The sequence below is a fragment of the Neovison vison genome, chromosome X (assembly GCF_020171115.1).
Source record: "Neovison vison isolate M4711 chromosome X, ASM_NN_V1, whole genome shotgun sequence".
Classification (NCBI taxonomy): Eukaryota; Metazoa; Chordata; class Mammalia; order Carnivora; family Mustelidae; genus Neogale; species Neogale vison.
In genome coordinates, this window is record NC_058105.1 from 13,562,746 (window position 1) to 13,575,129 (window position 12,384).

At 47.1% G+C, this 12,384-nt stretch overlaps 1 protein-coding gene across 2 annotated transcripts in view; it reads left to right on the forward strand.

The window, feature by feature from the left end:
- FGF13 (fibroblast growth factor 13) overlaps window positions 1–12,384 on the forward strand; it is a 191,896-nt gene that overhangs the window by 120,891 nt on the left and 58,621 nt on the right. The window contains exons 1-3 of one of the 2 annotated variants that reach the window (XM_044235209.1): window positions 3,086–3,292; window positions 5,232–5,342; window positions 10,806–10,909. In XM_044235209.1, the coding sequence (XP_044091144.1) occupies window positions 3,106–3,292; window positions 5,232–5,342; window positions 10,806–10,909 (402 nt within the window). In that variant the 5' untranslated portion in view covers window positions 3,086–3,105. Of the gene's footprint in view, window positions 1–3,085; window positions 3,293–5,231; window positions 5,343–10,805; window positions 10,910–12,384 lie in introns of those variants that run through there. The other variant, XM_044235208.1, reaches the window with a different exon arrangement.

The window sequence follows — 12,384 nt, forward strand, 5'->3', positions numbered from 1 at the left end:
GCAGGGTACAGTGTGAACTGGTAGGAAGAAAGCAAGACAGAAGAAAAAGACACTGCGGAAATAAGTGTGGAAAGAAAGTTCTTCACTCTCCCTCTCAGATGCCATCCTACTGGTGGAGTGGCAGTAAGACAGAAAGGAAAGGCAAAAATACCCTCCTCTAGGGTGGCCTGTGGTTCGTTCTTTCTTTCATTCTGCCTTCCTAAGGTGAATGGGGTTTGGGCACAGTTCTCCTCGGAGAATTTGAGACTTAACATTCATTCTTCTCTGAGTTGAGAAGCACCTGTGAAATACATATGGGAGTTAGGAAAGGATGAGAAATCTCCACTAACTAATGGCTAAGCCGATTGGATAGTATGATTGCATCGTATGGACCCAAAGTCAAATGGCTTTCCTTCGCCTTCCCCCTGGATGAATCCCCCTCCAGCCACAGGCCTCTGTGAGTTCTCTTAAGCCAGGAGACAGGAAAATTCTTGCGGTCTATGGGCAGACAGGTCCCAGAGCGTTAGAGGCCCAGGGGCTCAGTGGAAGGTAACAGCATGCTGAGAGGGAGTAGAAACCTCTTAAGGTCCATTCCACACCCCAAATATTTGGCCCTGGTCACATCGTCTTCTGAGGCCTCTTTTGGTGAGATTATTTCCCTTCATGGTAACTGGAATTTGAATCCCATTCATTCCGAGCCAGGAAACATTCTGCTCCTCTTAAGAAGCAATGTAAATCAGTCACTCATCAATTATTTTCAACAAACTGTTTATTGAACATAATCTATATGACAGGAGCTGTGCCAGCAGATGGGGAATGTAGTGCTGACCGAGGCCCAGTTCAGATTCTCAAGGCGTTCGAAGTCCAACGGGAGCCAACCAGGGTTTTTCCCTTGTGAATCAATGTCTCAAGTGGCTGCTCGAATAGGCTTGAGGTGCTGAAACTCTCTTGCACCCCGTCCTCCGTGAGCTTTTGGGAAAGCCAAAAACACAGAGGAGTCGACTAACCTGCAGAAAATTGCAGACGGTTAGAATGACGACTCTCCCGCAACTCTCCACCTCTGTCCCTGCAACCTTCACCCCAGCCTGGATTTGCAGAGCAGTATCAGAGCTTCCGATAGGGCCACAGACATTTCAAGACTGGGGACAAGTGGGAGGGGGAGGTGGCAGCAGTTTCCTCTCTGGAGCAGGGAAATCTCCAGAAGGGTCAGGTGATACAGCTCTGATGGGCTAAGAAGACTGAACGAGTCTCCTAGTTGGGAGCTCAGGCAAGAAAAGAAGGACGGGGGGTCTGGGCATGTGGTTCTGTTTGCGTCTGTATCAATTTGGAAAAGATCTGGGAAGTGGGGGAGGGAGAGGTCCAGTAAGGAGTGTACTGGCAGCCCCCGGACAAAGCAGCCCTACTCTTGGCAGCTTCCTTTCTGGCGTTAGAAATCAAGTAAAAGAGTAGCGCCCCTTTGAAGCTGGGGTTGTGGATGGATCATTCTTTTTGTTGCATTTTTGACCTCGAAACTCCTCTTTCTTCTCCAGGTTAAAATATAGAACAGGGAAAGGACAGAACCTGTGAATAGAGAGAGGCGAACAAAAAGCCAGACTTGATTCCTGAATTGGAGGGAGAGAGGCAGCTCGATCTGGAGGAGCAGGGAATAAAGAAAGAAAGAAGTTAGGAGATCGGATATCGGGCCGGGGCTTCAATAACGAGGTTCGGCGCCGCGTTTCTCCAACACCGCTTTCTGGACACCACCCAAGCTCTCAAAGCAATGATTTGGGGCGGGGGGAAAAGCGGGGTTCGGACCGCACATCTTGGCCTGTAATGGAAAGTCAGCGAAAACCGCTGGGTGGCAGCGTGGTGTGCGGGCGCAGCTCTGCAGTGCCCGCCGCCGCCGCCGCCGCCGCGAGGGCTGAACCCGTCTGCGAGCCCTGGCCTCTCTCCCGGAGGGCTGCAAGTGTCGCCGCGCGAAATGCCTCGGCGGGTGTGTGTGTGTTGGCGGGAGGGGGCTGTTGTGAGTCGTAGACCGGGGCGGGGGCGCGGGGGTCTGGCGAACTTCCCAGGGGCGCCAGCCCGGGGCAGTGTGGCCAGCTAAGAGTCCAACGCTAACGAAACAGCCGCCCCCTCCCCTACCGCCCCCCACCTCCAGGCAACCCCCGGCTCTCCCGGCCCCACGACCTCCTCCCGGGGCCCCCTGCATCCAGGCCTACCCCGCAGCTCCGCTCTGGAAGAGGAGGGCAGGGAGCCGCGGGCGGTGGGGCAGCGCCGGAGCCCCTACAGGTGTTCGGCGGCGCGGCCGGCCGGGGCCTCGGGGGGCGGGGCGGCGGCGAGCCCGCGGGCTGGGCTCCGGGAGGGAGGGGCCGCCGGGGGAGGGGGGCCTCGGGGAGGCCGCGGCGCGCTTCCGGAGGGTGCCTGCGGCGACCGGATTGCTATGCAGAGCCTGTGCCGCGCCCAGAGCAGCCGCCGCCGCCGCCGCCGCCGCCACCACCGCCGCCGCCGCCGCCGAGATGCGAGGCCGTTACCTGTTTGATCCCCGTCGGCCAGCCGGCGCGGGCCAACTTTTCCCGATCGTCAGGCCCCGAAGTTGCAAGGACTAGTCGGAGGCTCGGAGGGGCCAGGGCGAGGGCGCGCTCCCCCGCGCGCTGCCTCCCCCCCCCCTCCCGCCGCCCGCGCTCGCGGCCTCTCTCCCGCCCGCGCCGCTCCCTCCGCCCGCCTCCCCGCTCCGGCCCCCTCCGCGCGGCACAGGGCGGGGGGTGCCGCCAAACTCCGACCCGAGCCACTTGGACTCGCACAGTGTCCTCGGGGCGCAGGGGCCGAGCGCACGCAGCCGCGCCGCGCTGCCTCCGCCGTCAGTCTCGCCGCGATCCCGGCCCGGGGCTGTGGCGTCGGCTCGGACCCAGGCCGCCCGCCCGCCCGCGCGGGAGCCGGACCCCCGCCGCAGGAGCCCGGACGGCATGCTGAGCCCCCTCCTCGGCTGACGGGCCGAGCGCCGAGAAGCCCGGGCGAGCGCCGGCCGGGGAGACGAGGGCGGCCGCGGCGCGAGACCGAGCGGACGCGCCGCGGAGGAGCGGGAGGCGGAGGCGAAGGCGAAGCCGGAGAGGGGCCGCCAAAGAAGTGGTGGTGGTGGGCGTCGTGGCCATGGCGGCGGCTATCGCCAGCTCGCTGATCCGTCAGAAGAGACAAGCCCGCGAGCGCGAGAAATCCAACGCCTGCAAGTGTGTCAGCAGCCCCAGCAAAGGCAAGACCAGCTGCGACAAAAACAAGTTAAACGTCTTTTCCCGGGTCAAACTCTTCGGCTCCAAGAAGAGGCGCAGAAGGAGACCAGGTTGGAAGGGGCGCTTGGCCGGCTTGGGCTGGGGTGGGCTGGGGTTCCCCCCCCCATACTTTACGAGTGTGGAGGGGGCTGGAGGGCGTGTATGTAAGCGTAGGTGAGTTTGTCGGGGGCCCATCTGGTGCGGATGCGGCCACCTAGCCGGTGTGCGTGCGTGGGAAGCGATGGCTTTCTCGCCGCGTTCGTAGCGGTAACTGGCTTGCTGCATTGCAACTGCCGTGGGACAGGCGCAGAGCCCGGGGCCAGAGCCGGCGGGGGGGCGCGCCCTCAGCTTCAGACGTGCCCCGTGTGTGCACGTCCGGGGGCTCTGGCACGCGTGACCCAGACGTGGCCGCCGTGTGTGTGTCTGTGTGTGTGGCGTGGAAACTGCAGGCGCCGAGCTGGGCAGACTCCGCCGCCCGCCCTAGCGAACCCGGGGAAACCCTCCTTTGCCTTTACCCCTGCAGCTCTGACTCTTCCCCTGATCCAGCTTCCACCGCCCCCCCCCACCCCACACCAAACGCCGTGGGCTTCGGCTCTCTAGGCATTCTGTTTCTTCGATCACTTCTGAGCTTATCGGGACAGACTTGACTTGTGGTGCACCCTTGAAATATTTGCTGGAGAGGGGGGAGTGGATTCCTAGAACCTTGTGGCCAAGAGCTTAGTGATCTGGTTAGACTCGTGAAACTGGTTACTTGCTACTAAAATGCTGGATTGAAGAGAGAACTCACAGCCAGATTGTAGGTCCTTTGGAACCTATTCCGCGAGAGGAGTAGCGCGGTATCCCGGTGCCAGGGGAAATTTCACACAGCTCTAGGTGTTAGGTTGCGTCAAGGTAGAGCTGCAAGGCGAGCATACAGCTTATTTGGCCGTTCTTCCCCAAATGCATCCTTTACGCTGTTTTCTTACTTTTAACGAGCTAAATAATACTGAATTTCAGACCTGCTCATCAATTTGTTCTCTCTGTATGTGTTCCACACACTATGGACTGGAAAGGCAGACATCCATTTTCTGTTTGCACGAAGTTTGCAAGGCATTCGCTGTGAATTGGGCTTGTTTTTAAAAGGCTGAAGCAGTTGCAAAGCATGATTATGTGGCCTGAGTGATCACATACATATGATTTCGGTGCAGGTATCTGCATTCAGTTAAAAGCAAATTTTGGTAACATGGCTCTTATTGGTAAATTAGGTACTTTATTAAATCTGTGGTGATTCATAATTGAAAATCATTGTAACTGAGAACCCATGCTTAGATACTCATATTGCTGTATAAACTAATTTCTTTTTCCTCCCCACCAACAAACACCCTGCTCTTTTTGCCTCCCTTTTCCCTAAGGATAATTAACACGATAGGGTATGGTAATGGATTTTTTTTTCCCTCCTCTCCCCTTTTCTTAGTATCACAGCTCCAATTTCCAAATGTAAGTCCTTTTTGACGGGCTTTCAGATTATTGATGCATTTCCAACGCTCTCCGAATGGAGGGGACTCATTCTTTGAAGAGCGATAGTGCTGAGAGAAGTCTTTGTGAGTGTGTTTTTGGTCCCTGGTTGTCAAACCACTGCAAATTGTCTTTGTATTTCTCCTTCTCCTTCCTCATGAGAAGTGGCACATCGTTAAAAGGCAGAACATGCCATTTGCCGACCTGTTCCGAACGCTCAGTGAGCTAGAGTCCCACTCTGTAAGCCAGGGGACACGCTTTCAGAAACTAGCTGCCCTCAGAAGCTTTAGGGCTTTACCAAGGTGATGAGGTAGAAATCAAAGCTTTCTTCAGCTTGGAGATTAACTCCGAAACTTGGGAGTTTGTTTGCCTGTTTCCTTTCAGAGGACTCTTTAAAGTTGTGGTGTGACCTTTTCCACTAAAGTTTGTAGATGAAATCAGAATTTTGACTTCTGAGTCTTTTCAACTACATAAGCACAACTTTCTGACTGATCCAAATCCTCCTTCTTTTCGCAGAGCCTCAGCTTAAGGGCATAGTTACAAAACTCTACAGCCGCCAAGGTTACCACTTGCAGCTGCAGGCAGATGGAACCATCGATGGCACAAAAGACGAGGACAGCACTTACAGTAAGTGACCGTGAAATAAATGAGATCTCCCAGCGAGTGCCCTGTTGACATTGCGTGTTCTCTTTGTGATTATTACTATTTTGAAATTAACAACCCTTGTGAATTTCTCACCTGAAGGCAAAAATACAGTCAACACTTCCACACTGTTGGTGCAGGTTCACCTCAGGGAAGTTGAATGTGAAAATATGTAAAATAGTGAACTATAGCAAATAATGCTGACACCATCTGAAGAACCATCCAAATGTCATCTCCATGGTAATCTGGATAGATTTATGGCTGTCCTTTGGATTTTATTACTTTTTTCCCACAGAAAATTTACTCACCCACATGCTGATCCTGAAATAGCACGTTATCTCTACTCTTAAGAACCGGTCTCATCCCAAGAGGGAAGAGTGGTTTTTGTGTCATGATAATTCATCATTACAAGCTTTCACTTCTGCTCCCCCCCCCCCGCCCCTCCACACACACTGATAACTGAGACTAATTGGGATTTTAACGATTGAGAAACGTCCACAGGTGGGTGAAGGGATTTCTCTTAGTGCTTTATTTATTTTTTTTTAAACCATGGTTTGAGTAAAGACCAAGATGGGACCATCACGGTGAACCTAATAAAGGAAACACATCAAAAATAAAGTCAATTTTATTTCTAATTATTGAAATAATGTGATTATAAGATGTTACATAACCTTTTTATCAGTATGCTTTTATTTATCAGACGTCATCAAAACAAACTCACAAACAGTGAAGCCCTCTCTTCCCTAATAATTGGTGTTTTCTTGCCATTGGAAGATTTCTGCAGACCCATTAACTGTTCCATGAGGCCGAAACACCTGGTTCTCACAATTCATTCTCTGTTTTCCCTAATTTATATTGCACTTCCTTCAGACTTTGATAATTTCCTAGAAACATCCCCTCTATCCGCTAAGAAGACAGCAAGGAAAGCCAGTGAGAAGGCTAACGAGTCCTCTGCAGCATTTTGAGAGATTGTCGGCTGCAGACAGCAAAGCCATAGACAGGGGTCCCCGTGTTAGATGTCAAAAGAGTTTCTCACCTTTTAATAAAACTTCCTGGGCTGATGGCCAAGCTATGACCCCAAGAGGAAGTCACGTTTAATTACCCTTGAAGAAAGCCCTGGTGGTACCAGGGATAAGAAACATCCATACTGAATGGTTCTTCACTGTTTTTGCAAAATGCTGTGTTACTCTTGCGATGTTCAAGTTCTACAGTGAGTATCTTCGATGTTTTGTGCATACTCTTCTGTTTGAAAAACTTAGTCAAATGTGAATAGAGTGTTTTACTATCATCGTGTAACAGACATTAGTACATAATGATCAGCTAGAAAACATTCCGATAAATTTTAGGTACAGATCAGTATCCAGGGAAGGAATTGGGGGGAGGGGGTTTGTGAGCCGGTCTGTTTTCATAAGTGCTTCCGCACAGTGGGTCCACTGGGCATTACTGAAAGGAAGTTTACGATTAGTTGCCCATGAGCTCCCCCCCAACCCAGTCAAGTTTCCCCCCCATCTATTTGTAGCATCTTCCCTACATTAAAATCAGAAAAAAAAATTAGTTTGGTTCTAGTGTTCACATGCGTTTCTTGAAAAGGAAAAACTTTAAAATCAGTGCATCGGTTGTGTTTTGTGAACAGCAATGGGCCAAATGTATCAAGATCACACGCTAGGCAGTCCTTTTAGGATAAACACACACTTACACATATGTACACACACACGGGCACACACACATATGTATGTAAATCAAGACTCTGCTCCCTACAGTGGAGCTTTAAATCACGTAGTAGGTTTTACTCTTCAATTCCTGTGTATTCATAGCTTCTGCCTTTGGTTGTCTTATACCTCTCACTGATAGGAATGGCATTTCTGTGTACTAAAGATACTCCAAGACCTTGAACGAGTGTTAGCCTGATTATCAGAATCAGTGTTTAGGCAGAAGGAAATAATAAGGGGGAAAGCGACGGTGGTAAGTATTACCAGAACATGAAGCATTCAAGTGAAAACTACCTCAAAAGAAATAGGAGCTCTGTGGGGCTTGACCCTTCCCCAGACCGAATGCGACCAGAGGCCAGGGGACTAGCTCATCTTACCCAGTGAGGATATTGTAGGGCATAAGTCATCAGGAAACAGTTTTGTTTCATGATTAAAATGATTATTCACATGATCATCATTACGATGCAAGTCTAGCCATGTAAATTTATTCTTTTTTTTCTCGAAAGCCGGGCAATTTCCTTGACATTCATTAATTATTTTAAATGAATAGAACAAGAATACAAGTTGTTTTTTCTTCAGCGGTAACTCGTTTATATAGTGTTTCCTTAACACGTATTCCTGATACTGTGTTTATTTTTTTGTTTTGTTTTTAATACTTTTCAGTACCTTCTGACATTTTTTTCTCATTTAGTTCAAAATGATTTGATGATATTTTCATTCTGTGGTGATAAGCATAATCACGATGAAACATATTCATTCACATTTACCCAACTGGATTTATTCCTAAAAACGTATGTTTGATATTGTGCATTTAAACTGACCTTTGATAAATTTATTACAAGGGTAGATGTCAGTTCAATAAAATCTCATCATGAGCAAAGCAGCCATTGTAAATTATGTATTTCCCCCTAAAAAGGAAAAGTTGATAGACATTTCGTGGCAGCAGTTTTATTATTCTCTGCCTTGGGTGCAATGAGGGCTATTTTAAAAGAATAGGCAACTTTCCCTGCAAATCTCAGGCAGTGTTACTAGTTAAGTGTATCAGGTCTCCCCAGTCTTCAGTAAGATACACTTCTATTAATTGCTCCCTTTGAAAAATTGACCTTAGCCCAGCTAACGAAGAAGGATGTGTGTATCCAGTAAACCTTAAGTGTCAACTTATGCGTGTCTCTGAGAAAATGGTCCCTTCAAGGTAGTAGACGGAGTTTAATTGGTTTTATGTAGACACAGTAGAATAAACAAGAAATAGAAGCCCTTTTATTTATTAAAAGCTTATGCGAAACTTTGACAGAAAGGGAATAAGAGATTTTTGGTATTTAATCAATGTGTTTTAGATACACAAATGAAATCAATTGTTTTCTTCTCATATGTAGAATAGTTTCATCCTAATTGAAATGATATCTTGTGTCCAGGAGGAAATACTCCGGATTTAGAGAAACACAGGCACATAGGAAACTATCTGCCTAAGCTTACCCCTGATGTAATTTCTTGGAGTTTTTATCTGGAAACTGTTTTATCTGACCTTTACACTTTGAACCAACCCAGTTTATGATCTATCTTGAATGTCTAAAGAAAAAAGACTGAACTAGGATGACTAGCTGCTGTCTACTTTTGCTGCCTTCAGTTTTGTTTTGTTTTAGAGTGCTGATTTTTGTTTTTGAATGGGGTGTCACAGAAATTTATGTCACAGAATGAGGTGCATAGTGAAAAATTCATGTTCTCCTCTATAGTTAACACCATTAATCAGGAATAGATAGTCCCCGACATGGATTACTGATGGATTTTGCTTCTCTTCTACCTCCTGCTCTCTGATGTTTGGAATTCAAGCATTTTATTGCTCATTAAAACCCACACCAGAGATGTTGAGGCACGTGGTGAAGATCAAATCTTTTTCTCTCTCGTCTTACCTTTTTTTTTTTTTTGCTTATTACAAGCTGCATTAAGAGAACTACGGAGGCTCTGAGTGTTGTGATAAACGAGGTTCTAGACACAGTTCTGAATTTTATTTATCACTCCCTGTCCTCTATGACTATAACTAAACTAGGATTCAGACACAGGCTGGTTTTCTAGTAGTCTGGTGGTACACCGTGGTAATGGCTTTTTACACCAAACCCATATGGAAGTTTTCGGTTGGTTTTTTAGATCTCAGATTTTTTTTTTTTAAACAAGAACTTTTATGTAATGGGATTGTGAACTGTCGCATTCCAAAAGTATCATATTGTCATGTTGTCACCATTCCGACTGCTGTCAATCCGCAGATGTGTGTTGAGCACCTCTGCGAGCAAGGCATCATCAACAGAAAGAGATATATACATAAGCAAAGAGACAGACTCCTTTCCTGTGCATTGCATTGTCAAATATAGCATGCGATCCTGGCTTGCAATCTGTGCGATCACTTTCCTTTACCTCACATAACAGAAGGGCACAGCTTTTAATACGATGAGCATTGAACGAGGTGCCATCAGTGGCATGTGGTGGGAACACTTGTATTTTGAACTGTACAATATGTCCTCGCTCCTCTCTGGTAACACCCTGATTTTAAGGGAAATATACATTGGAGGCTCCCCCAAGGAGTATTCAGTTCCTCACTAATATTTTTCACCCATGTTGCCCCACCTACTGCAGCAGGATAGATATGCATCAAGGTAAGAGATCTCAGAAAAGCTGTTCTTACCCCCATGGTGACTCTTTTACATTCTTGTTCACAGAAATGATAGCAGACCGATGTATCCTCTTCAGTAAACTTACACACCAAGGCAACAATCATCAACATTGGTCTATGACTCTCGAAAGGTGCACAGGCTAGCTTCAAAAGATGTGTGTGGCAAGCACTACGTTTTAAAAATGTACTGTTTTATTTTTATTCGCAGTGTAGGAGGGAGTAGACAGCTGGTAGGGGGAGGACACCCACTGGTTTTCTCCAGTGAGTGGTGTGTGATTGTGAGGAGAGGCTGGGTGTAAGTTTCACGCAATCAAACCTTCAAATGGAGAAATGAAGGCCTCTTTGGTACCAGCTGGCTGCCTACTTACAACTATTTTGCTAAATAAACAAACAAACCTCTTAAGTTCATTATTGGTATTCTTTTCACCTTTGCTACTAGATGCGAAAAGCTAGGCACTGCCCTCCCACCCCCAACCCTATCTTGGGAAATGTTGGTTCTTTAAGAAATACTGAAATACTACTCTGGGAACATAAGACTACAAAATGACTTTTTTTTTTTTTCCAAGGCCCGGATTTATTTTTGGGTTGTTGCATTGGAAATAATACAGATAATTTAGATGAGGGAGTTAGACTAGTATCTTTTCTAAGATTCTAGGAATCTCTCCCCAACTGGTAGATCATAACCATGTCTGTGAATTTTAGCTGTCATCTAGGGGAGCGGTTTAAAATAGTTCGTTGAGGATAAAGCCATTTAATATATAGACCAGTTCCTGAAACTGTAGCTCTCCAAAAGCATCGGGATTCCCTACTTCCGACACTACACAAACCACGGGCTTGTCTCCCCATTTCCCCAGGGTGTCTAACAGTATGTGGCCGTGGCACAGCCCCACTCATGCGACTGTAGCCAGACACTGAGCACACTAAAAGGGAGAAGAGGCCCTATCTATCTATGTGTAAATACACAGACATCGTTTTACCCAGCACACATTACTTTTGGAGGGCCACACCTGCTGGGAACATTGTAAAGCTATAGAATTCAGAATGATAACATCGCTTTCGCATTCTTTTTGATTCCAGCTCTGTTTAACCTCATCCCTGTGGGTCTTCGAGTGGTGGCTATCCAAGGAGTTCAAACCAAGCTGTATTTGGCAATGAACAGCGAGGGGTACCTATACACCTCGGTAAGCCTTTCGCGGTGCTCCTGCTTTGAGAATCGGGTTTCATCCGACGTGAAATAAAACATGTTGTGTATGTGTTATTGCAGATTTCTGTGATGAGGAAGAATGTTTTTGATGGAAAGATCTCATTTGAAAGGACAAATCAACTTCTAGGGAAAGTTCTGTCTATTGCTAGTTAATCACTTGAGGCTAAAATTTTTGGTATAAAATCAAAGATCCACTAAACTTTTTTTGCGCATATGATGACATTTGGGTTATTAGTTTACATAGCATATTCTAGAATGTTCTGTCTTGCTGTCCTGCTTGGCAATTCAGAATATATGTATCCATGTTTCCTCCTAAAGAAACGAAGGAGACCTCTTCCTCAAATGAACTCTAGGACATGAAAGACGGTTCTGCAACTCTCTCTGTTCCTTATCTTCCATTCAACTAGGTCACATTTGCTGTCTCTACCCTTTTTCCTTCAGGCACATTTCAACCTCTCCCTGTGTGCAAATTCCTGCTTTTCCCAGGAAATATGTAAACAACGTAGATGACAATTCAGTTAGGAATGCAAGGCCAAACTAGAAAGCTTTTTAAAAATGTGTTTCCCATTTAAATACAGGCAGAAACAGTACAGTTCTCAGAGTGAGGATTTCATTCTTACCAGTAGACCTAATTACCGATTACCGGAGACCACTTAATCTAGGAATACTTTCTAATCTTCATTTCAGGTTGCACATATTTTCAGAAGAGGCTAGGATGTTTAAAATGGAGAGAACTGCTTTCAGACTTCCTACTAGATAACCTTCACGGAGGCTATTACCATGGCTGGAGAAACCTGGTCCCCAGTCGGCCTGAGTGGTTAATCTATAAATACTTGTGCTCTCACCTGTTCCCTGAATTTATTGCAAAGCCAGGTGTGTAGAGAGACTGTTGACAGACGTGTCAGAGCCCCGGTTTTGAGAGGCCAGGCTGGGAAAGAGGTGGGAGAAGACGAAGACCACAGAGGGCCCATTCATTTGGCAAACCGGCTAGTCTGTTTCACGTCACCATAGACGATCCGTCACCAGCAGAACCCTGGTCACTGTCCACTTCTTATCAGGCCACGGCAGTGGTCTTGTTGAATAAATGCGGGGGCTTTATGATTTTTACAAAGGCAAAATTTGGATTTATCACTATATTCGTGAAATCTGTCACTCATTAATACATTGCTCTTATTATAAAGGATAGGAAAGAGGATTTGTTCTTCAGATCTGTGAGTTAAGGTAGGAGAATGTAATAATGTAGGATTTTAATTAACCTCATTTAGATCCACAGACTGCCTCAACAGGGCCAGATACAAAGGTAGGTGTTTAATGAAAGAAATGCTTGTTTTCTGAAACCACTGTGCAGACATGGGAGGGAATGGAATATACGAAGCATACTTTTGGGAAGCTGAATACCAGACGGGACAGAAGCTTATCACTAGGAAGTAATTACTGGTCATGAATCCAGAA